General features: G+C 35.7%; 1 protein-coding gene across 1 annotated transcript in view; it reads right to left on the bottom strand.

Moving 5' to 3' along the window:
- Nucleotides 1–5,645: 5,645 nt before the first annotated feature.
- ACADM (acyl-CoA dehydrogenase medium chain) overlaps nucleotides 5,646–27,110 on the bottom strand; it is a 33,008-nt gene continuing 11,543 nt past the window's right edge. The window contains exons 7-12 of the mRNA XM_043575299.1: nucleotides 20,872–21,002; nucleotides 17,247–17,355; nucleotides 12,601–12,741; nucleotides 11,928–12,023; nucleotides 7,872–8,120; nucleotides 5,646–6,400 (exon numbers count right to left, since the gene is read on the bottom strand). Coding sequence (XP_043431234.1) covers nucleotides 6,329–6,400; nucleotides 7,872–8,120; nucleotides 11,928–12,023; nucleotides 12,601–12,741; nucleotides 17,247–17,355; nucleotides 20,872–21,002 — 798 coding nt within the window. The 3' untranslated portion in view covers nucleotides 5,646–6,328. The remainder of the gene's footprint in view (nucleotides 6,401–7,871; nucleotides 8,121–11,927; nucleotides 12,024–12,600; nucleotides 12,742–17,246; nucleotides 17,356–20,871; nucleotides 21,003–27,110) is intronic.

The raw sequence follows: 27,110 nt of genomic DNA, 5'->3' as shown, positions 1-27,110 counted from the left end.
TTTCATTGCTCTATGTGTCATATCTTTAATTATTAAAAAGAAACAAGGAAAAAGGATTTGTATTTGAGAAACATCTTAAACTTCTTATAATCATGTTATAGTACATTCTTCTGTATTTTTTAAATTTATTGTCCTTTAATTAAGTATATAACCAAGTATTCTTTGTCAGTATTCAGTATTCTTTGCACCTATAATCCTATCTTAATCAAATGATCAATCATCTCTGATATCATGACCTTCCCAGGGTCAAATCTTGAATGAAGAAAAATCAAAATTTCAGGTTATATTTTACACGTAAATGTATCTTTGAAATTTCCTGGGGGTTGGGGAGGAGATCTTTCACCTTTTAAAAAGAAAGATATTAGAAATAATAAAGTTTATGTATTCCATATTTAATTATCAACACTATTGTGTGAGCTTCATAAGAAAAGTTAGTAAATAAATCAGATCAACTCAGCCTTCTTTAGCTTAAATTTGTGTAAAGTGTTGTTAATATAAAAATGGCCAAAATTATGTGCTTTATAAAAAAGCCCTGGAGATTTGCCAATGTTGTTTCCCTTAAGGGAAATAATGGTTAAAGTCTTGTGAAACAGTTACGCACTTTGCTTTCATAGAGACTTTTCACTTACTTCCATTCTTTTATCGGATATAGTAATTAACTATAATCTTCAATTTTAGTCATTGCAATGGATTGAATGTTTTTGTCTCCTCAAAATTTATATGTTGAAATCCTCGTCCCCAAAGTGATGGTATTAGGAAGTGAGGGCTTTTGGAGGTAATTAAGTCACATAGAGGTGGACTCCTCATGGATGAAATTAATACCCTTTAAAAAGGGGACCCCAGAGAGCTCTCTCACCCTATTTCTTCTTTGTGAGAATATAAGAAGTTAAGAGTCAGGTGCTTTGATGTTAGACTTTCCAGCCTCCAGAACTTTAAGAAATAAATGTTGGCTGCTTAAGCCACCCAGTCTATGGTTTTGTTAAAGTGGCCTGAGCTAAGACAGTCATATTTTACTTTATAATACTTTACAATAGTTTCTGATTTACTCTGATGCTAACTTGAAGGCTGTACTGTAAGCTACAGGTCAAAGTTTGTGCATGCGGGGACAGTCTCAAAGCCTCATGGAAAGGCTCAGTTACTTTAAATTACTGATAGATACTTCAAAGAATAGTCTTTTGGGTACAGACTTACAAGTGGGCATAGCTTAGGCAAGTTTCACACCATACCATTAGACTCAGTCAGGATTTTTAGAACTCTTTAGTTTGGAAAAAAACAGCTTCTTGAAAGCAGTTCCTTGACTCAAGATCCCAGAGAACAATTACAGAGAACTGAATGAGCCAAGGAGGGGAACTTAATCATGGTTACTTGTTTGGAATATTGGTTATGTAGTTGTAATGTTCTGTTTCTATGGGTATATGAAGAAGCCCTTTTTAATTCTTAGGCTGTCTTCAATTTAGTGGACTGTGCTTTTGTAAACTGGAAGTTTAAAATGGTGTCTGATTCCCACCTAGTCCCTAGAATTCAGAAACATTTTCTGAATCTCCTTACATTTTATGGCAGTATTCAAAATGAATCTTTTTCTTTTTGAGTTTATTTATTTATTTTTGAGAGAGAGCACAGTGGGGGAGGGGCAGAGAAAGAGAAGGAGAGAGAGAATCCCAAGCAGGCTCTGTACTGCCAGTGCAAAGCCCAACTCGGGGCTCAAACCCACGAATTATGAGATCATGATCTGAGCAGAAGTCAGGTGCTTAACTGGCTGAGCCACCCAGGTACACCATGATTTTGTATTCTTGTTTATAATTAAGCAAATTGATTATGTAACCAAGGCCATACCTGGAGTGTCATATTTGAGAATAATTCTCCTTTAATCAGGTTTGACAAGCATATTATCAAAAAAACAAGTTGACTATGTATGTTGAGTCAATGTTTACAATGCTGTCCTGGTAAAATTGGAATTGGTAACTGGCTTACAGGATTCCAGTCTTACAGGTGGTTAGGAAGGGCCCGTTTGGGCAAGCCAGGAACCTTAGTAAATTTTGGGATGCTGAGGAGAGAAAGTCACTCAAATTCTTAGGTACTACTTGAGAACTCTGGTGCAGAATTGCTTGACTTTGGTTCTACATCTAGCCTTGAGATCGCAAATTATAGAGGCTTTTAAAAGTCTGAGTGTCTCTATGAAAACTTTCAGACAGAAGTTAATTCTGCAGCTTTGGTAATTGTTCAGCACAGTATGTCTTTGGATTTACAAAGTAAATTCAAGGAGGCCTACATGGTTCATTAACACTGTGGCAGTAATCAGGCCAAACCTAATGAAACCTGCCTTTTTAGAACAAAATAATCTTGGCAGGTTATTTATGATCACAAGGAAGAAACTGTCAAGAAACACTGTCAAAAACTTGGAGATGGGTAAAAGGAATTACTGAGTGTCCATTTAGTGGAGTGCTAGGTTTTATCTAATGGATTCTGAGGGTAGTATCTGAAGTGCTATGTATCTATAATTGTCTTCCTATTGACTAGGCTGTTTTACCATTCTGTAAACTCAAAAAAAGTTAAATTATAGAAAATGGATAGTAATGTAAATGAACTACAGTTGATTTCTGCTCAGTGGAAAAGATGACCCCTTTAGATTTTATTGCCCTATAAGATATTAAACAGTTTTATATCTATTAGCAAATATTAAGCATTTCTAATTGCCTATATGTTTGTTTTTCAAATTCTCCCTTATGCCAGTTTAAAAAAATTTTTTTAATGCTTATTCATTTATTTAGAGAGGGAGAGAGACAGAGTGCAAACAAGGAGGGGCAGAGAGAAGGAAAGAGAGAACCCGAAGCAGGCTCCAGTGCTGTTAGCACAGAGCCCCATGCAGGGCTTGATGTCACTAACTGTGAGATCATGACTTGAGCCAAAATCAAGAGTAGGACGCTTAACCCACTGAGCTTCCCAGGTGCCCCATCCCTTATGACAGTTTTAATACCTCATTAATTCCCTCATTCATTAATGAGTTAAATGAAATTTTTAACACTTTTTAAGTGTTTCCTGTAGGATTTGATTTTTTTTTTTTTAGTGTTTATTTATTTTGAGATAGCATGAGCAGGGGAAAGGCAGAGAGAGAGGGATAGAGAGAATCCCAAGCAGGCTCCATACTTAGCACAGAGCCTGATGTGGGGCTTGATCTCGCAACTGTGAGATCATGACCTGACCCAAAATCAAAAACTGGACACTTATGTAGGATTTAATGTTCAGTCTCCAAAGACCTTTTGTAGTACTTGATCATGGGTAATACATTAAAATAAATGGATGTCATTCTAAATGCCATATAAATAGCCATTTTTTAAACCCAGAGAAGGCTTGGTATAATCTCCTCTCCCTTTATGCAAATTGATGACTATGGCACATTCCTTATTCATTAAAATTGCCAGAAATATACCAGCTCTGCTACAAAACTATGCCTTTTCCAGAAACCATCAATTCAGAGATATAGGCAACTAACAATCATGTTTACGGTCTATGATTCTTCCTACCCTCCTGGCTGTAATGGCCCTAGCCAGTCAGCTTATATAAGTGGTAGGAAATCTAACATATATAAATATTAGGTCTTGTTCTATTTTAGGATTGAAGAAACAGAGAAAGCTAGGCTACAGAACGAGAAAAAAAATGAAACGTGACAGAAGTAGAGTTGAAAGGTAGAAAAATATTATTGCATGGATTTCTAAAGTTATTTGGCTTCTAGACCCTTTCTAAAACTCACTTCATTCCTGCCCTTTTGATCCATGAGGCACTTCAATGTACTTAAAATACATTTGTTCATTTTTTTAAAGTAGGTTCCAGCCCAATGTGGGGCTTGAACTCATGACCCTGAAATCAAGAATCAAATGCTCTACCAACTGAGCCAGCCAGGTGCCCCTGTTCACTTTTTTCTTAAAGTAGTTTAAGTTCATTTGTGTTACTAGTGACTAAAAAGTCTTAATTGATAGTTATATAATTGCTTAATATTTATAATTGAGGGTACATTAATAAATATTATCATCATATGGCTTTGGAATACATTTATATGTCTAGAAGCTTTATGTTTAGAATTGGTAGGTAAGTTTTTGGACTTATGTATTATAAATTCCAATCTGCATTTGGAATATATTCTATTTAACTTGTAATTTATTTGTAATACTCAGGAAGTCTCTAAATCTCCTTACCAATCTCTGTCATTGAAGTACAATTTCATAACTGAGCATGAAAAAAGCAGTCTTTTAAATATTTTTTTGTAAAAGATTAGATTTTTATTTTTATAATTAAGTGGCAACAGAAGAATGTATTTGGTCTCTGCCCTCAGTCCCTGGCTCTGAACTTCTAAAACTCTTTGAATTTGCTGAGTATCTGTTGTTATTCATGACAAACACAAAAGATGATATCTGAGTTTATGCTAATGAGGTGACTTCAGGTGGGGCCCCTAGATGGGAATTTAGGATGGGGCTGATCACCAGAAAGATTAAGCAATCAGATGATTGTGTTAGGGATTGAATTGTGTTCCCACAAAATTCAACAGTTGAAGCCCTAACCTTTCCCCATATGATTGTATTTGGATGTGGGCTGTGAGACAAGTGGTTAAGGTCAAATGAGGTCATAAAGGTAGGGCCCTAATCTAATAAGACTTGTGTCCTTATTTGAAGAGAAAAACACCAGAGCCTTCTCTCTCCTCATGCATGTGCACAGAGGAGGCCATGTGAGAACACAGTGAGAAGGTGGCACTTGATAAGCCAGGAAGAGATCTCACCAGAAACCAACCCAGATGGCACCTTGATCTTGGACTTGTAGCCTCCAGAACTGTAAGAAACTAAAGTTCTGTTGTGTAAACCACCCAGCCTGCAACATTTTGTTCTGGCAGCCCTAGCCACTAATACAGGTGGGAACTTTCAGCCCCACCCTTGACCTAAGGGGAGGAGATAAGGGCTAAAGATTTTCCATAAAAACTCTTGAACAAGAGATCTATGAGTTTATAGGTTGGAGAACTGAGGTACTAGGAGGGTGGTGCAATGGGAGAAGGTATGAAAGCTCTGTGTCTCCCCTTATAGCTCGCCCTATACATCTGTCTCTTATACTTGGCTGGCTGTTCCTCAGTTGTATCCTTTATAATAGTGTTTTTCCTGAGTACTGTGTGCCATTCTAGCAAATTATTGGATCTAAGGGTGGATCATGGGAATACCCAAATTTGTATCCAAATTACACAGAAGTGTGGATAGCCTGGGGACCCAGGACGTGTGACTGGTGTCTGAAGTGAGTATGGAACTGAGGCCTTAAACCTGTGAAATCTTGATAGTAACTCTTCAAGTTAGTGTAAGAATAGGATTGAACTATAGGATGCCCAATTGGTGCAGAATCAGAAAATCAGAAGTGGTGTTAGAAATAATATAACATATTTTAGCAGCATTTGATGTTTAATATTACAAAGAAATATTAAATTCACAAACCTTTGTTCTTACATGATTTTATAATTTTTGAAATACCTAATAATATAATTTAGTGAAAAATGGGTAGGTAACTTCATGCAGTTCATAATCAAAGCATGACTTTTTTTCATCACAGTAAATAAATCATAAATTCACTTTTATATGAAGTAAATAAACTTCCGGGAAAGAATACAGAGACACTAATAAGCACTGAACAATTTTATTTCTTTTCATAATGCACGCACATGAAATGAGATTGTGTACAACAGACCAAAGGCTACTCAGATATCAAGAATCATAAAAATATTTTAAGGCAAATTTTATTGATTTATTTTTAAATAAGGCCAAGTGACATGTAGGCTCAGAATTAAACAAGATTCCAATAACTTCTGGTCATTGTATGATGAGAATAAGAACATCAAATTTTTGACTATTACTATACAAAACTGAAAACAAATACTTTAAAGTCACCAGTAAGTTATTTGATGGCATCCAAATCCTACAATTCTTTCTCAATGTAAATTTTGGAAAATTCTGAATATTTTTACAAGCCCACTTTTCAAAAATGTCACTGGAAAAATACTGAAATCCAAAAAATTTGTTACTTTAAGTGGTTAGAATAACAAAACAAATGTACTTTTCTAGGTTAATGTAATTCAAGTACAGTGGTATATGGATAACACATAATTTTAGTGAAACCAAACCTGTTTGAGAAAAAACAAGTCATTTAAACAAAAGCGGGAAGCTAGTATTAGAATCAGTAGTATGGGTTCAGTGTAAGAGCAATTATTTTAAAATTTTACCAGAAATATCGTAAAGCCCTTTATCTTAAATAGTAGATTATGTTCTAATTACTCAACAATTAATCATGTTTTATAGCAATCTCTTTAATTTTTATACTTGCCAATGTGTTCACGGGCTATAATAAGTCTTTGAATCTGTGCTGTACCTTCATAAATCTGCAAGAAAAAAATAGATGTACATGAAATATCTTCAGTACATGAATAATTTACTCAATATTTTCGACAGTAGTATAAGCTTCATTTGTAACATCAAATTGAATGAAACCATATAAAGGGTCTGTAGTCTATAGTGATTCCAAAACCCGATTCTGTGAAACCCATGAAAATGCATAATTCTCTAAAATAAAGATTAGTTAAATTATAAAAAGTCATTTACCAAAATTTTGGGAGTGTTAAAAAAATTAAAGGATATCAACATTTCAAAAAGTTTGGGAAACCTAAAAGTTAAACGTTGCAAAAATATTTATTCAACTTTTCTGAATTGTTTTCAGCCAGTTGTCCCTTTCAGTCATTTTCCATTTTTACTCTTATACCTGATTTTCTCTTTTGCTGCCTAAGGAACAGAGTTGCTAAAGAAAAAGATGCTGGGAACATTTGGCTTTAACTGAGAACAATCCTAGTAGCCAGCCCTTACTTCTAGTTTAAACCCTAGCAAATTTGTTACAGTTCATCTTCTCAGATGAACTTCTAATAAATGACTGATAGCAGCAATAATTATAGGCTTCAGGAGAGGGACAGTTTCACAAGATAAACCTGTAACTTTGTATAAGGCACAAATTCTGGTCCTCAGTTTTTCATGTCTAAATTCAGAGGCTGCAATGTCTATTTCCTTCTTACTCTAACATTCTAGGATTCTACCTCCAGATTTCAAATGACTGGATTTCCCAAATAACTGGTTGTGGATAGAGGGAAGCAAGGGAAGGGATACTGAGGACGATGGGTTAAAATTACTTAAGCGACATGTGAAGAACATGTGCATTTATATTTTATTTACCAAATTATCCCTATCTCTAAGTTTTTCTAACCACTACATCACTGTCTCTCCATGTTGTTTTCCTCCCAAATATGGTTTTAATCAATTCAATAGTTGTCAAGCAAGATTAAAAATAAAATAACTTATTATTATTATTTTTTATTTGAGAGAGACAGAGAGAGAGAGAGCACACGAGCCAGGGAGAGGGTCAGAGGGAGAGAGAGAATCTCAAGCAGGCTCACGCTGAGCATGGTTCTGATCCCACGACCCTGGGATCTTGACCTGAGCTGAAATCAAGAATTGAACATTCAATCAACTGAGCCACCCAAACACCTCTAAAATATTTTTTTTAATTATATGCATATTTCTGGGAGAGCAAAGAGTAGACTACGATTAGCTAGGATGTTAAGCATCAAAGATGCCTGACCCAGACATAAATGTACTTGTCTGTACCATTCACTTTGTTACTTTATTCTCTCTTAAGGCATATACCTAAAAGTAACATTCTTCTGTGTTAGTTTTAAAAACTTCAGCTTACAGCCATGTATGATAGTTTATTTTATTAATGGCACAAAATCCTAAATTAGAAATCTGCTCTGTCATCTATGAATATTATTTTACCTAAAAAACAACAGAAATCATTTTTGACCTTACCTGATAGATTTTGGCATCCCTCATTAGTTTTTCTACAGGATATTCTGTATTAAATCCATTGCCTCCAAAAATCTGCACAGCATCAGTAGCTAACTGATTTGCAACATCTCCAGCAAATGCCTTTGCTATAGAGGCATAGTAAGTATTTCGGCGACCAGAATCAACCTCCCAAGCTGCTCTCTGGTAACTCAATCTCGCTAGTTCAACTTTCATTGCCATTTCAGCCAGCAAAAATGATATTCCTTGGTGCTAGAATTAAACAGAAAAAAAGTTTAAGGGTATCTGTTAACTAAAAAATCTCTTTTTTAATGTTAATATATTTCTGAGAGAGAGCTTGAGCACTCAAGAGGGTGAGGGGCAGGCGGGGGGGGGGGGGGTGCGGGTAGTGGGGAAAGGATCTGAAGCAGGCTTTTCATGGATAGCAGCAAGCTCCATGCAGGGCTTACATTCCAGAAAGGTGAGATCATGACCTGAGCAGAAGTTGGATGCTCAACCTACTGAGACACCCGGGCACCCCACTAAAAAAAGTTTTTAAACGTTCTTCTCCTGGAACTTTTTTTTTTGTTTTAACTTTAAAACTAATATTAGACTTAAAAAATTACACTCTGCCTCCTCTAATGGTAACATATTACCTAACCATAATGTAATGATCAACCATTAATATTACTAGGATATTAACCATTAACATTACTAGGGTATTATCAACTGAACTATAAACTTTGTTCAAATTTGGCCAAGTTTTCCACCAATGTCCTTTTTTTTTTTTTTTTTTTTTTGGTTCAAGGATCCCATCCAAGATTTCAACTGTTATTTCTTCTTAGTCTCCCCCAAGCTGTTAGGATTCTTTAATTTTTCCTTGTCTTTCATGACCTTGGCACTGCTAAAGAACACTGAGTGGTTGTTGTTTTTTTTGTAGAATGTCCCTCAACTTGGGTTTGTTTGATGTTTTCTCAGAGCTGGAATGAAGTTATGCATTTTTGCAAAATACCACGAAAATTATATATATTCTTTTGGGTATCTGCTGGGACTTTTTTTTTTTAATGTATCTATGTATGTATTTTTAAGTAAACTCTATACCCAACATGGGACTTGAACTCACAACCCTGAGATCAAGAGTCACATGCTCTACTGATTGAGCCAGCCACGTGCCCCTGCTGGGACTTTTCAAAGAACATTATTATAGATACAGTGAAAAATAATGTGGCAGTGTATCAGATGCTGACAGAGGAAAGTAAGTGCCATGACAAAGACAAATAAAAGATGCTTCTTATTCTCCCTCTAGTAGAGGTTCATAATCAAAGAGGAGACCTAAGACAAGTACCTTCAATAAGACAGTAAGTGTCCTATGAGTTGTATGGCCACAATGGTATAGGATAGAAATACATCACCATGTATTGATTGGTAAAAATTTCAAACATATTGTATGGTTGAAGCTTTTGAAAAATAAATTCATAGAAACAAAGAATATACAGCAAGATGGTCACTGTAATTATCTCTGGACAATGGGATCATGGAGCAATTTTATTACTCAATTTTACACACACTGTATAACATAAATTATTCCACACTGAACATGGAATGGAACATATGCTTTAAAATAATACATATTAAAAGAAGGCTTATAGGCATTCAGAAACAAAAATACTAAAATGATTAAGAAGATGCTTTCTGTAGTAGGCAACATCAAAATGGGTTTTGAAGACCAAGAGGTTATAAAAACCATACAACTTATGACTGTGTACAGAGTAATATGAACCAAAGGTCACAACATACAAAAAACTAAGCTGTTCAATTTCTTATATTTACTGTATTAAAAAAAACACACACACACTACTTTAGAATGTGACAAGCTGCTTGAGATTAGCATGGTAATTGAGTCTTAAGAGGAGACAATTATTAATGTAAATAATTCATATGTGGAACAAGGAGAGTAATATCCTCCCTTACTTCTACCTGCCTGATTGTGCCCATTCTTCTAAGCCAATGATTCTTTCAAGTTGTTTTGTTTTTAGTTTTTACTGTTTTTTGAATAGGTAATCCATCCACCAGTTTGAATTTTAACCTTTCTTCCTTCTATCATCCTGCCCACCCCAACCCCATTTAATTCCCCTTCCTAGAGGTAAACAGATGAACTGTTTTCATCTTCTCAGAGATATTATATACACAGATAAGCAAATACATCCATAGTCTCTCCCTTTTTTACACATACACTTGCCTGCTATGTTGATGGTTCTTCATTTTGCTTTTTTTAAATTTTTTATTTTTTAATTATTTTTTATTAAAAAAAATTTTTTTAATGTTTATTTGTGAGAGACAGACAGACAGATAGAGACAGAGTGTGAGTGGGGGGAGGGACAGACGGAGAGGGAGACACAGGATCTGAAGCAGGGTCCAGGCTCTAAGCTGTCAGCACAGAGCCCAACTCAGAACTCGAACTCATGAACCGTGAGATTATGACCTGAGCCAAAGTCAGACCTTATTCGACTGAGCCACCCAGATGCCCCTTGCTTTTGTTATCAATAAATCTGAGTGCTTTCTATATTAATACATAAAGAGCTTCTTTATCCTTTTTTATAGCTTCAAAGTATTCCACTGTATGGATGATCAACATCTTGGTTGTTTCTATATTTGGCTGTTCTACACAATGCTGAAATGAATAAGCTATAGGTATGTTATACTGTCCATATGGAGTATATCTGAAAGATACCTATCTTATGAAATACAGCTGTAGGATAACCACTGTACTGTGGGCCCAAAATTAGGTACTTTTGATATATATTGCAAAAATATGGTTCATAAAAGTTACACCAAATTATATTTCCACTGGCCATATATAGAAACACTTATTTCACCACAGCCTTGGCAACCTGGTGTAAGAGGCACATTCTTCTCTTGTGAGATTCTGATGAAAAAATCCCAATGAGTCTCATTCAGTTTCTTTTCAGCCTATGCTTTGAGAAACCCTGTTCTAAATACAACTCAGAATCCCTGTAATGTGTCTGGCCCACCCACAACAGTCTCTCCTCTTGGTTTCTCTAACCCTGTCCATAGCTTTCATTTAGAGATTTAATCTTATATTGCTCTGTATTATTTCTTAATACTTGTTTTAAGATATGTATCATATCTCCATCTCTAAAGTCTCTGAGCACAGAGACTATGTCAAACTTCTTTTCTTTCACAGAAATAGCACATGTAGTGTGCAAAAGAACACACTCTTTAAGTGACTACTTGGGTTCAAATCTTGTTTCCATTATATATGAGGTTGGACGTAATGTTTATACATGTGGTAAATGGGACTAAAAGTCCCCACTCCACAGTACTGTGAAGATTAGATGAGTTAATACATTTAAAACCCTTAGAATAGTGCTTGGAACAGAGAAAGCATCCAGTTATTAGTATTTTAATATAGTAGGTGTTCAATTACTATTTGTTGAATGCATGAAATAGAAGTTCATAGTGGAAATATATCCTAAGTACTAGAAGTATAAGGGTTACCAAAACAAATCCATAGCCTGTGTGGAGCTCACATTCAAGTGAGTTAGGAGAAATAATAAACAAACACATACATGATATAATGTTGAGTGGTATTAAGAACTATGAAAAAAAAACCAAACAAGTGGGATTAGTATATAGAACGTTGGAGATATTATTTTTCATTGGGTGACTAGGGTAGATTCTCTAGTGAAATGAGTGAGGAAGTAGATTTTGGGGGGGGAAGAGTAAAAGTAAATACAAGCAAAAGGCCAGTGTGGTTGATAGAAGCCCATTGTAAGGACTCTGGATTTTAATTTCAGTGTGATTTGAACTCAGATTTTTATCTGAGTGTGAAAATTACCTCTAAAGGCGCCTGGGTGGCTCATTGGGTTAAGCTCAGGTCATGATCTCATGGTTCGTGGGTTTGAGCCACATGGTGGGCTCTGTGCTGATAGCTGGGAGCCTGGAGCCTGCTTCAGATTCTGTGTCTCCCTCTCTCTCGGCTCCTCCCCCACTCACACTCTGTCTCTCTCTCAGAAATAAATAAAAATAAAAAAATTAAAATTAAAAAATAAAAATTACCTCTACAAGCAGCTTTCCAAAAGTTTTCCTCTCCAAGGCATACTTGGTAGCTTCATCCAAAGCCCTTTGTGCTAGTCCCACAGCACCAGCTGCTACCTGTTGGTTTAATATTTTACAAAGCAAAAATTCACGTTGTCTTTAAAACACAGTACAATGGCCATTTGCGTAAATTCTAAGTGAAGGATTATACAAAGAGAAAATGACTATACATTCAGGCCACAAAAGAAGGGATGGGGGAGAACAAGCATTTAAATTTATATTGTATAAATTAAAGGCATTAGTGAGGCACAAGACCATACCCTAGAGACAAGTCATTTCTTCTGTTTAACAAGGGAAAGCTTCTTAGGGGAAATATTCCTACTGAGTAAGGGAAAAGGAAATGAGCACCTATTAGCAGGAATGATTAAGTATGGACTGCCTGTCTGTAAATCTAGCAGTGACTACAATAATTTTGTATTTGCTAAAATAACAGGTGGCAAGACAGTTGAAGAATTCTAAAAAATAAAGAAAAATGACAGTATCTCTCCATCCTTAATAAAAGAAGTAAATATTTAAAAAGAAATGCACACCAGATACGCCATGTATAAATAAAACTGAATGTAATGAATAAAAGAAGATCCTAAAAAAAAAAAAAAGATCCTATAAAGATTATCAGGTCATTGATATTACTTACTGGTGGTCTGGTTTTATCAAAAGCTCCCATTGCAATTTTAAAACCAGCTCCCTCACCAATTAAAACATTTTCTTTAGGCACTTTCACATCTTCAAAGACAATTCCTCTTGTATCTGAACATCGCTGACCCATATTTAATTCCTAATGAGGAAAACAATGTATGTTAAGGAACACTTTTTGAGCTGGCATGAATTTTTGCTTTAACCTGTTTTAGGATTTTCTGCAATTATCTAAAACGGGTTGACAAACAATGGTTTATGCCTGTTTTGTAAAGAAAGCTTTATTGGAAGAGTCAATACCTATTTGTTTACATATAATCTATGGCTACTTTCTTGATACAGCAGAATTGAGTAGCTAGGACACAGACCTTATGGCTCTCAAAGTCTAAAATATTTATAATCTGGATCTTTTTTATTTTTTGAGAGAGAGAGCGTGAATGGGGAGGGGCAGAGAGAGAGGAAGACACAGAATCTGAAGCAGGATCCAGGCTCTGAGCTGTCAGTACAGATGAACTATGAGATCATGACCTGAGCCGAAATTGGACGCTTAACTGACTGAGCCACCTAGGCGCTTCTATAATATGGATCTTTATAAAAAGTTTGTCAACCCCTAGTCTAAAACAATTGTTCCCCAAACTTTGAAACCAACAATACTCTAAAGGTCTACATGTACATATTACCTTACAAAGACAAGTTTCATCATGTTTGAAGGCTATCTTTTTTACCATGAATGTCAGCAAAAGCATTTAGCAAACATAATCTGATTTGGGATGTTTAATTTCAGCTTAATAGAGCTAGCAAGCAAAGTAATGTACCAACTTGTTCTTAAAATTAGGTTTACTGAAGTAGAATTTACATACCGGAAAATTCACCCTCTTTAAAATTTCTAACAATTTTGACAAATGCATTATGTATTTGTCAAAATACATAGTAGCGGTACATAGTAGTGGAACCACTACCACAGTCAAGACAGACTATTTCAGCACCCCGAAAAATTCCCTTGTGCTCCTTTTAGTCAATACCCTTACTTTAACCCAGTCTGAAGCAACCAGTGATCTGATTTCTGTCCATATAAGTTTTCCTTTTCCAGAATATCATATAAGTAGAATAATAATGAGTAATAAGTGCCTTCTAGGCCTGACTTTTCACTTAGCAGAGTGCTTCTGAGATCCATCCATATTGCTTCTGCTCAGTAATTTATTTCTTTTACTGCTGAGTAGTATTCCACTATATGGATGGATCACATATCCATTATCTGTTCACCAGTTGGACATTCCCCTTCTACTCCAGTTTTTAGCAATTATAAAAAGTTGCTACAAACATTTGTGTATAGGCCTTTGTTTTCACTCTTGGATAAATACCTAAGAGTGCTGGGTATGTGGTAAATGAATATGTAACTTTTTAAGAAACTACCAAAGTAGCTATATTCCCTCAATTTTTTACTTCAAAAAATTTCAAACCAACAGAAGGCCTATGGGAGTAGTATAACAAATACCTATGTACCCTTTATCTCAATTCACCCATTATTAACATTTTGTCACATTTGCTTTGTTTCTGTGTTTTGTGTGTGTAACTATTAGCATTATTTGCTGAATAGCTGAGAGGGAGTTGCAGATATTGTGACTCTTCTCCTTAAGGAAAAAACATTTTAATCTAATTTTTAATAAGCAGTAATAGAAGCAGGGGAAATGGGAATACATAGCTGTAAACGAGCTCTTTTGCTTGCTTGCTTTAATATTAATCATCCGCTTCTAGGCTTGAAGAAATAGTAACAATAATATACAGTTTTACCAAGAAAGAAACCAACATCTTTCTTTTTTTGTCTTTATAAGTCAATAAACTCTACTGCCTTAGACCCTTACTTAATATAATGAGAAAACACTGTTTATGAAAACAGTTTATCCTGTTTCCCAGACTCACTCCAAACACTAGAGCATTTCAAACCAAAATGCTTGCTGGAGTCATCTCAAGCCAGATAATTTCTAAAACAAAAAAAATTTGTAAGTATCAAATTTCACAAATTTGTAAATGCCCATATATTTAAAAAAAAAAAAGATTTACGGAGTTTAAGTTTATACAATATAATTATCTATCTCTCTCATTAGAAAGTAAGCTCCCCAAGGGCAGGGATTTTTGTCTGTTTTGATCCATACAGTATCCCCAACACCACAATAGTGCTAAGTATTAACTCAATAGTAAGTATTTATTGAATTAGAGATTTTTTTTTAAGTGGGAAAACTGAGAAAAAATTAATGAGACTAGAAACAACATAATACAATGGAAAGTGAGTTTATACTACTGAAAAAAGTATAAGCTATTTGGTCCTTCACACTTTCTAGAGATGGCCATAAATTTGGCCCTAAGTGGTGGGGTGCCTGGGTGGCTCAGTTGGTTAAGCGCCCGACTTTGACTCATGTCATGATCTCGTGGTCCATGAGTTTGAGCCCTGCGTCGGGCTCTGACAGCTCAGAGCCTGGAGCCTGTTTCAGATTCTGTGTCTCCCTCTCTCTCTGACCCTCCCCCGTTCATGCTCTGTCTCTGTCTCAAAAATAAATAAACATTAAAAAAAAAAAAAAATTGGCCCTAAGTTTTCTAGTAACCATCCCTAAAAAAGAAACATGAATAAAACATAAATAGCACCTGGGTGGCTCAGTCGGTTAAGTGTCCGACTTTGGCTCAGGTCATGATCTTGCCATTCATGAGTTCGATCCGTATGTCAGGCTGTGCTGATAGCTCAGAGCGTAAAGCCTGCTTTAGATTCTGTGTCTCCTTCTCTTTCTGCCCCTTGCCCGCTCATTCTCTCTCTCTCTCAAAAATAAATAAACATTAAAAAAAAATTTGCTTGGAAGAAGCACATCCATTCTTATACTTTGTTATATACAACAACCTCACTATAGTTTTATTTATAAAGTGCAGTCTATAATATCTACTCTTAAAATAGAGAAAAATAGTGTCAGCAACCACATTGGGCAAGTTCCTAGGACACCTCAGTAGTGATCTCAACTCCACTTCTGAGTGTGTTACACTAAGTAAATCATTTACTTGGATCTCCGTTTCAATATTCAACAAACAGACTGAAATATCGTGTACATCTTCCACCTTTAATATTCTACAACCTAAAAGAAAAGTTACCCCTCTTATATATTCTACCATGTTTCCATTTTTTTTTTCCCCAAATGTTTCCATTTTCAAGAGGTGTGGGTACAACAGAGAGATTCTGATGGCTTTTAATAAAACGTGTATTATATGAATACACATGACTGGTTCAGAAGTTTGCATAAGTTGGTCAATTCAGATTAGCCTTTTCAGTTCAGGTTACGCCACCCTTAGTCTAATATCTCACTGGGTAATATGTACCATTCCCCATGAAGAATATATATTCATGTAACCTTTAGGAACTCTTAATAAACCTCCATAATTTCTCCTTTGCCTTCAATATAGACAGTATTTGGTCATTAATAGGTTTTCTTTTTTACAAATTCATTTTGCAAAGAAGAGTTTTACAATTGTAAAATTGAGTCTTCTCTTCCTGTTCTCAGAGTTAAATCCTAATCATATTTACTTAGCTCTCACTAGGACTACTTTAATGACTTCATTTCTTTCCTACTTTGATTTGTTAAATTTTAAACTCTTTTCTTTAGTCTACTTTAAATGCCACTGCTAAATTATCTCCACACACTCAAATTATAATCATTTTCAAATACATTAAATTACCTTTTCTTATTTAAACAAAATTTTTCTTGCCTTCCCACATTCAAGGCTCTTTACCATTTCCACACTTTCCTCAAGGCACAGATTTTTCTCTTATGACCGTAGGTATTGTTTTAATCAAAAAGGGGCATAATCCCAGTTATCCTAACCTAAAAGGCTGCTGTGAGGAAGGAAAAGAGTGGAAACGTCTTTGGAAATGTCTAAAACTCTATTATTGGGCAGGCCATATAAATGACAGTTTGATTTCTGCTTCATTAACCCTCACAGCTGTTGTTAGCATTCTCTATAGACTGGCACCATGAATGGCCACTTTTTCAAATAATGAGTCAAAAGGATTATCCTCAACTTAAAATCTTCAGCAATATATAGACTATTTCACCCGATAACACCAAAACACAGTTTTATTTTTAGGGGTGGGTTAAATAGGTGATGGGGATTAAGGAGTGCACTTGTTGTTTCGTTTTGTTTAAATTTTTTTTTTTTTAACGTTTATTTATTTTTGAGACAGAGAGAGACAGAGCATGAACGGGGGAGGGTCAGAGAGACGGAGACACAGAATCTGAAAGAGGCTCAGGCTCTGAGCTGTCAGCACAGAGCCCGACGCGGGGCTCAAACTCATGGACCGCGAGATCATGACCTGAACCGAAGTCGGCCGCTTAACCGACTGGGCCACCCAGGCGCCCCTGAGGAGTGCACTTGTGATGAACACAGGGTGATGTATGGAAGTGCTGAATCACTAGATTGTACACCTGAAACTAATATAACACTGTATGTTAACTGGAATTAAAATAAAAACTTAAACAAAAACCAGCTTTATTTTTTTGCAATTTACTACAAAAAAAAATGGTTTCAATAAAGGAAACTGAAATAGTAATTTTGAAATGTATACCTAAAATAGTATTTGAAACCTTAATCACTGATAAATATACACTTTACCTTTCTTCCAATCTGTACTCCTGGGGTATCTGCTTCCACAATAAATCCAGTAAAGGCTTTACCAGCAGGAGTCTTAGGATCCGGATCAGAACGAGCCAATAAGAAATACCTAATATATATACATGATATAAATACAATGATAATGACCTCAACAGATAACATACACTGATGGCTGTCTCATTTAATTCTCCCCAAAACCCCAATTATTATTCCCTTGTTTTACAGATGATGAAATAAAGAATCAGAGAGGTATAGGGGAACCTGGGTGGCTCAGTCAGTTGAGTGTCTGACTTGGCTCCCATCATGATCTCAGTTTGTTGAATTCGAGCCCCATATCAGACTTGCTGCTGTCAGCACAAGAGCCCACTTTCGATCCTCTGTCTCTCAGCTCCCACTCATGCACTCCCTCTCTCAAAAATAAATAAAAACATTAAAAAAAAATTTAGAAGCTTGCTCGAGTCAGATATTCATGATGTGACAGAGCTAGTATTTTAACCCAGGTCTACTTTTTTTTTTTTTTTTAATGTTTGTTTATTTTTGAGAGACAGAGATAGCGCATGAGAGGGGGAGGGGCGGAGAGAGAGGGAGACACAGAATCTGAAGCAGGCTCCAGGCTCCCAGCTGTCAGCACAGAGCCTGACGCTGAGCTCGAACTTACAAACTGCGAGACCATGACCTGAGCCTAAGTCAGACGCTTAACTGACTGAGCCACCCAGGTGCCCCAACCCAGGTTTACTTAAATAATATGGTATTTAACTTTATTTAGAAGTATGAGTTATAAGTAAAAATTCCTTGTATTCCTTTTAGATTATGTAATCTAAAAAATAAGTATGTGCTGTGATGGAAATGGTACTTTTTCTTTCCCAAAACTGGTTTCATTATTTAAAGGACAAGCTATCTGGAAAAGAACAATAAATAGGGCTGCCTGTGAAAGGAATAATATGAGATGATGACCCCTACATTTTACCTACTATCCTCTTTTTGCAGCAAAATCAGTGTTTTTGTTATACTGAGTTGTTATGAATATTTGCTAGGTTTTCCCTCCAGAAGAATTTTTCCCAGAAAGATTTTAAAATGGAACATGAAGTATGAAAACTAAAACATCCAAATATCCATGTAACCCATGTTCTAAAAAGCCTGATATAGGAGAATTTTTAAAGAATTCCTTAAATACCAAATTTATTTTCTATGCTTAACATTAATAAATTATTCACTCTACAATTTCACTTAACAGTAAAAAAGAGAAACTGTTTTCTAGTTTCACATATTACCTAATTTGTTTTACTATGAGTTGTACTTAATGAGTTCTTAAAATTATGAAAACTTTAAAAAATTTTTTAAAATGTTTTATTTTTGAGAGAGGCAGAGCGTGAGTCGGGGAGGGGCAGAGAGGGAGACACAGAATCTGAAGCAAGCTCCAGCCTCAGAGCTGTCAGCACACAGTCTGATGTGGAGCTCGAACCCACGAACCGCGAGATCATGACCTGAGCCTAAGTCAGATGCTTAACCAACTGAGCCACCCAGGAGCCTCAAAATTATGAAAACTTCTAATTGCACTGTTAAATTTCTCTCAATTTGTTAAATTTGAATGGTTTCTTCACTTTTTTATTACTTTTGGATGTTATGAGGACTTTAAAATAATGATCTAGCATTCCTTAGTACTGGACAGTCATAGAGGAGTTATGTTTAAATTAAATAACTTCCCAGTAGGCTCATCTCCAGGAAAAATGTATACTTGCCAGAAAACTGCACTGCAGAGCACGCACACGCATGTGCACACATATATTCTTAATGTTTATGTATTTACTTTGAGAGAGAGAGAGTGTAAGAGTGCACAAATGAATGGGGGAGGGGCAGAGAGAGAGGGAGACAGAGAATCCCAAGCAGGCTCTGTGCTGTCAGCCCAGAGCCCAATGCAGGGCTTGATCTCATGAACTGTGAGGTCATGACCTGAGCTGAAATCAAGAGTCAGACACTTAACCAACTGAGCCATTCAGGAGCCCCCAGCACACATATATATTGAATAAGAATTTTTGCAGACAAGGAAAGATAGCCCTTTTGGTTCATTATTCCAATCACCACAGAGTCCTTGTTCTAGGGAAGTCTCTGTCTACATTCTTGCATATTTGTAGTGATGGGTAAATACATTATTTTCCATGACAACCTAACACATATTGGATGGCAATGTTGTTGGAAAGCTTGTCCTTATGTTGAGCTATAGTCTTCATTTTTCTAACTTTTACCCATTAATTCTAAACAGGCTTCCTAAAGCAAATGCACAAGCCTACTCTTCTTTCTGTGTGACATTATTTCAAAACTTTCAAAAATTTTCTAAATAATCAAACTTAATTCCTTCACTCTTCACAGCACATATTTTCTACATGCTTCCCAATGGAGGATACTTACTTGCTTCTGAATTTATTTCATTTTGTCAATATAGCTCTTAAAATGTATCATACAGAATTGTTACCATTTTTTTCCTCATTTGTGCTAGCTATACTTCTATCATTTCAGCAAGAAGTTACATTAGCTTCTTTTTTAAAAAAATTGTTTACTTACTTTTGAGAGAGAGAAAGAGGGAGTGCAAAGGGGGAAGGGGCAGAGAGAGAGGGAGACAGAGGATCCGAAGTGGGCTCTGCACTGACAGCAGAGAGCCTGATGTTGGGCTGAAACTCCCAAACCATAAGATCATGACCTGAGCTGAAATTGGAGGCTTAACTGACTGAGCCACCCAGGCACCCCTAGGTTAGCTTCTTAAAGGCAGATACATCACACTGTTGATTTCTACTAAAACTACAGTTATCCACTTTACTTTCTTTTTTTTTTCTAAAAGTAATGGTATAAATGTTCTTCAACATTTTATATTTATACAAGTGATTTTATGATCCTTTGTTGAACTTCATGTCATTATTTTTGGACCTATACATTTGGACCTTTAGATTTCACTACAGTAATACTTTGTCTCCTCTAAAAGATAATCTGAGTTTTAAGATTGCCTTTGCTTATCGTTCAGAACCAGGGAAATGTACCCTACCAATGGTTTTCCTTTTTCCTCAGTCTTAGGAAAACATTTTCAAGGAGGTACTGGTATAGGGTACAGATGTGGAGAAGGACAGAGCCAAGTAGACAGAGCTCTGGCTTTCCTAACCACATTCAACCAGAGCAGGTGTTTTTGTTCTATTTGCTTTTACAAATTAAACTTCTGAAGAGTTAGTTTGAAGAAATAATTCAAGGCTTAAAAACAGTTTTTAAAAAGATTGAACTAGGAGTGCCTGGGTGGCTCAGTCGGTTAAACATCTGACTTCAGCTCAGGTCATGATCTCACGTTTCGTGGGTTAGAGCCCTGCGTTAGGCTCTGTGCTAAGCCTGGAGCCTGCAGCCTGCAGCCTGCTTCAGATTCTGTGTCTCCCTCTCTCTCTGCCCCTCCCCTGCTCACACTCTCCTTCTCTCTAAAAAATAAATAAACATTATATATTGAGCTATTTATGATTTTTGCGGACATTCTAGTTCCATGAATACAACTTACCTTAATTGTGGTGTTTTAATAATAAATGAAAGGAGGGAGGGAAGATTTTGAATATAAAGTAATTAACAAGCAATATACAGAGATGTTTAAACAACATACCAATTAGCTTTTCCTCCATTGGTTATCCACATCTTCTGACCATTAATAATATATTCATCTCCTTTTTTTTCTGCTTTGGTCTTTATACTAGCAACATCGGAGCCAGCTCCAGGTTCTGTTACACAGTAGGCCTTAAATGTATGGAAACAACAGAAAAAAATTAAATATTATTAGACTGTGAATGTTTAAAACCAGGAGTGCATTTTATTTTTCAAGCCACAGTGTTAAATATTTTTAAATACCTAAAAATAATATATTCTTAGAGAATCAAACTGCTGAAATGTAAAAACATTTATTTTTTTTTTTTAAAGTTTATTATTGAGAGAGAGCAGAGAGAGAGAGAGAGAGAGAGAACGAACAAGTGGGGGTGGGGCAGAGACAGGGAGAGAGAATCCCAAGCAGGCTCCACAAATGCAGAGCCTGATGTGGGGCTTGAACCCAAGAACTGTGAGATTATGACCTGAGCCGAAATCAAGAGTTAGACACTTAACCAACTGAGCAAACCAGGTGCCCCTGAAAAGATAAGTTTTAAGGATGAGTAAGTGAGGCAAGCAATAAAATAGCAGTTGTACAGAAGAAACTACTACAGTTCAGTACTAGAATGTGAAGTGTGAAACAGTTGATCTCAGGGTCGTGAGTTCAAGCCTCATGTTGGGCCTGGAACCTACTAAAAAAAAACCCAAAACCCAAAAAAGAAAAAAAAAACCAAAAAAAACCCCAATGTTGGAGTGTCTGGTTGGCTTGGTCAGTAGAACATGCAACTCTTGATCTTGGGGTCATGAATTCAAGCTCCATGTTAGGTGTGGAGCCTACTTAAAAAAACAAAAAATACCCCAATACTATCAAGGGTGGATTTAAGGGGGAATAACAAATCATATGGCATAGGTACCAGGTATCTACATTTTACAAATAAGGAAACTGAGGCATAGTGAGACTAATTTGCCCAAGTTCACAAAGCTAGTAAATAGCAGAAGTACCCACATAAGACTGGAGTCAGAGACACAGATTAGAAGGCTTTGCAATAGTACAAGCAAGAAATAAAGCTTTAACTAAGAAACAAGAAAAAATGGAGAGAACTGTGGTGTGAAATCTACAGGACATGATGACTAAATAGGATGTTAGGGAGCTTGTGAAGAATAAGCTTAGGAATTCTCTGAGCTTGCAGATAGGCTAACAAGGCATAAAGAAATAGAAAACCACAGCATGAATGCATCCAAGATTAGGTAAACAGGGCAAAGGCCCCCAGTATAGGACAAAAGCATAGGAATAGGAAATCTCAGGATGAAAACATCTAAGATGAGGTAAACAAGATTAGGTATTCAGGGCGTTAGCACCCCTCAGCTTTCTACAATAGCAGAAAGCTGCTTTCACAAAAAGAACCAAAATAGGTAAACAGGTAAACTGGACTTTAGACTACAGAAGGGTGAAGTTGCCCAGAGCAGAGCCTAGTTAGCAAAAGAAAGGTGCCTTGTTGACCCTGAGGTAGCATGCTCTTTCTTGTCCCCTAGGCCAGTTTAGGTAAACAGAGGTGGTGCCTCACGTCTGTTAACAACCTTCCACCCAGTGCCAGGATTTTGTTTTGTATTGACTCAAACCCCTAATACTGAATATCTTAAACCCCCCCTTCCCCCACACCCATGAGTTAATGTTCACAGTTTCATTGTCTCTGTGTGCACATCCATCATGCTTGTAAGCCTTCTGATCCTAATAAAAACGGAGCAAGGACCCTTAGAGCTCTTGTCTCCTCTCAGGTATTAGCCTCTCTTGCATTCTAATCTTGTGTCTGCTCTCTTGCTGGACAAGAGAGAACTCCAGACCCAGAGTCTACGACAGGAGCTAAAGAGGATGTTATGATCACCAAATTTTTTAGTTTAGGCAACTTCCAATTAGGGATAACCTAGAAAGGAAGTAGTTCTAAGGAGTGGAGACAAGACAATTTGGTTTGGGACATATTTAGTTTAAGCTATTTAAGTCTAGACAAGAAAAAAAAGTCTAAAGGCAAGTACATATAGAAGAGTAAAGCTCAAGGGAGAAGCCAGGGCTGAAATTAGAGTTAATAGACTACCCAACGAATATACCACAACTTAATGCCAGATGAAGAAACGAACTTGATAATTTTAGTCAAGAGTAAAATTTATATAAGTCAACAGTGCTAGGGGTGCCTGGGTGGCTTAGTCAGTTAAGTGTCTAACTCTTGAACTTGGTTGTGGCTCAGGTCATAATCTCAAGGTTCGTGAATTCTAGCCCCACATTCAGCTCTGCACGGACAGTGCAGAGCCTACTTGGGATCCTCTCTCCCATCCTTTCTCTGCCTCTCCCCCACTCATGCTCTCTCTCTCTCTCAAAATAAACTTAAAAAAAAAATAAGTCAACAGTGCTAATGCTATAAGCTATGTTTACAACAGTATCTAAATAATATAAATAAAATAAAATAATAAAATACCTAAAATAAAAGTGATAGAGAAACACCTGGGTGGGCTCAGTTGGTTGAGCATCCAACTTGGGCTCAGGTCACAATCTCATGGTTCATGAGTTCAAACCCCATGTCAGGTTCTGTGCTGACAGCTCAGAGCCTGGAGCCTGCTTCAGATTCTGTGTCTCTCTCTCTGCCTCTCCCCCACTTGTGCTCTGTCTCTGGAAAGTAAACATTAAAAAAAAAAAGAGTGATGGAATCCTCCAACCTTCATGCTAGAGTATTATATTTCCTCTGTATTTCAGAGTGTGGTTACTAATGATGGGACTTTATTGTAAAAATAAAAATTAAAAAAAAAAAGGTGATAATTAGCTTAGAAAAGATTTACATGATAACTATATTCAAATATCTCAAGGGCTATACAGCCAAGGGAGAGAATTTGAATTGACAGAACTACAGTGAAATCATTTGAACTTTTACTGAATATCTATTATACTGTGAAGTGGCAAAATTATGAAAAAAATGACAGAATCTTTTTCCTCAGGACCACATAATCTAGAAGCACTTTCTAATTATCAGAAATGTTCCCGAATGGAACTACTTCAGCAGGCTCGACTTGCAAGCATGAAAACTGAAAACATGAGCAAGATGGCCTTTTGACAGGGTTGCTATAGAGGGGATTCAGGTGTCATAGGAGTTAACTAGATTGATCTCTTACCTACAGATTTAAAGATGTTTTCAGCATTATAACAACAACAAAAAATACTGTATCAATGAACTGTCCAGGAAAGATAATTCTGTAAAGTACTAAAATTTTATTTTAACCACCAGTAGGAATTTTTTCCCCTGAAATATTCTTATTAGACATTTCTCTATAATAAGGCAAAGTTTTTAGAGCTTATGAAGTATACGGATCTGTGTGTTTCTATACAAAATGGCTTGTTACAGATAATTCTTCAGAGTTGTCTTACTGGATTGCTTCCTAGTAATTAAAATTAATTTTATAATGCTCTTTCAGCAGAAGCCTTCTTTTTTATTTCAACTGCAACTTGTTTTCTTCTTTATCACACTACACAGTATTATATATAGTATTATTGTCATTCATGTGTTTTTCCCTTGTGCTGTATCAGAGCTTCCTGAGGGTAGGAAAGGTACACTATTTGGCATCCCTAATGCCTATTAATAAGTATGTCTCTGGCATTTGTAATCCTCACTATTGTAACTAGTTTGACTTATAATATGTAAATGATGCCATTCAAACCAGAAAAATCAAGTAAATTAGTAATTTTTATGCATAATTTTACTTATTTGCATAATTCTATGCATAGTAAGTTAATACATTGTGGATGAGGATCTGAGAGTCTATCAGATTGTTAAATTCTTGTGACCAGGATCAAAATTTATTCACTTTTATTCCCTGGTGCACAGTATTAAGACATTTGAATGAATGAGTACAACAGTGTAACCTATTAGTGATGATACCAACACGATATATATATATGTGTATATATATATATATGTATATACATAGATATATACATATATGTATATATATACATATGTACATATGTATATATATATAGTTTACAAAGAAGTTCTGCATTTATTTTCTATTAAAAAATTTTTTTTGCCTTATACTCTAGAGTGATTTCAGGTAGTTTATACATGTTTTTTTAAAAAATTGCAGTGAGGTGAAAATAAAGATAAAACCAGAAAAATACTATACCACATGCTTTGAGGTTCAAAATAATTACTAATGGAGGACTGTAAAATTAGATCTCTGCTTCCATCTTGCCAAAAAAAACCACTAGTTAAAAGTATAACTTTGAGGTGTGAAATGCCTATAAGCTGAAGTCTGGCATAGAGCAGGCAATTCACATACTGAGTAAATTAGTGAATGAATGAATAGCAGTTAAAGAGAAATGAAGTTTCCTCTGGTCATTAGGTACGATGGAAACTTCTCTAATATATTTTTGCAAAAGGAACACTATTTAGAAAAACAAGTATTTTGTTTTATCTTTAGTATATCCCTTTTAAATACTATACTCCCTATTTTCAGAAGAGACAATGAAGTTAAATGACCAAATGAGATCACATTGCTATTATATGGCTGAGTCACAACTTGAATCAAGATTCAGTGTTGTTTCAGTTGCATTCCAGCTACTTCTAAGCTCCACTGGAAATGCATTATTTTATGGCAGTAGTTTTCTGCACCATTACCAAGCTTTTTACAGACTTCTAGGTTCTAAGACCATGCTTGGAAAAGTAAGTTTACTTAAGTCCTGCCCATAACAAGCTTACTCTAACAGTTTAATACTTGTTCCTAACTGTCTGACACTGCATATATTTCAGGTATACATTTAAAATACTTACTCCATTCTTGAAAAAAGAAATATGGTTTCTGTGGCGCACCTGGCTGGCTCAGTCAGTAGAGCATACCCCCCAGTCTTGATCTGGGGGCTGTAGGTTTGAGCCCCACATTGGGTGTAATAAAGATTACTTAAAATCCCCCCCCCCCAAAACTTAGAAATATGGTGTCTAATTTACTATTTTAATAGTTTATATAATAATATCTATGCAATAACAGAATTACTTTTCATTCTTGAGAGTTTTCTTATACCATATGGTATTGAAAAATAATTATAGTGTCCTTAATTATCTCCATACTTGCTTCCTCGGTATATCTGAGGCTGTATATCCAGAGTATATCTGACTGCACCAAGCAAGAGATTAAGTCTTATGAATATACAATGACAGTGTATCTGTACTGCAAAGTTAAATCCAAAACCTTGTATTAACTTCTTCTGTATTGATGTTTACCATGACATTATTTTTAAAAGCCAAAACCTAAGGAATTTAAATATCCAAAAATAGGGAATAGTGAAATAATTTATACTACAGTACATCCATTAGGTGACATATTATACAGTAATAAATATAATAAAATTTATTTTTTATTTTTCAAAACACTGCAGTATTTAAAAATTTATGTAAGAAAATGCTCATGTTAAACAGGATATAAAACTGCGTATATAATATGACTCTATTAAAAATACATTTATATGTATTAAAATATCTGACAGCATGGTTTGTGCCCACCCAAGGACACACACACAAAATATCTGACAGCAAATATAATGAGAGGAAGACCACTTAACTTTTTTTTTTTTTAATGTTTATTCATTTTTGAAAGACAGAGACAGAGCACAAGCAGGGGTGGGGCGGAGAGAGAGGGGGACACAGAATCTGAAGCAGTCTCCAGGCTCTGAGCTGTCAGCACAGAGCCTGACATGGGGCTCGAACTCACGAGCTGCGAGATCATGACCTGAGCTGAAGTCAGATGCTCAACCAACTGAGCCACCCAGGCGCCCCAAGACCACTTAACTTCTTATCTGAGGGACCATACATAGTTTTATAATCAAAAAAGTTAAAAATATTTTTAAGAAATTTAAATAAAACACATTATATGTAGTATAATTTTATAAATATTTATTGGGAGCTAAATAACTGTGTAAATTGTGAATCAAGACATAGTATGTCTACTGACTGTTTTCATTTTTACCCTTGACTTCGTATTTTGAGTACATTTACTGCTATTATGCACTAAAACGGGGAAAATGTATAGTAAACCTTTATTAATTCAGAAGTTAGAATAATTTTTACATAAACTGAAGGTATCCATAACAAAATAGCCAAAAAAATTTTTTAAATATTTGAACTATTTTTAAAAACTTTTATCTTAGAAATACCAATTTATAAGTAATAAAATAATTACAAATATTCTTATCAGTACATCTGGGTAGGTTCTCCTAGGCATCTCTATGCT

This window comes from Prionailurus bengalensis, chromosome C1 (genome assembly GCF_016509475.1).
Source record: "Prionailurus bengalensis isolate Pbe53 chromosome C1, Fcat_Pben_1.1_paternal_pri, whole genome shotgun sequence".
NCBI classification, from domain to species: domain Eukaryota; kingdom Metazoa; phylum Chordata; class Mammalia; order Carnivora; family Felidae; genus Prionailurus; species Prionailurus bengalensis.
The sequence above is the reverse complement of the archived record's forward strand: the minus strand, read 5'-3'. Positions and strand labels throughout refer to the sequence as shown.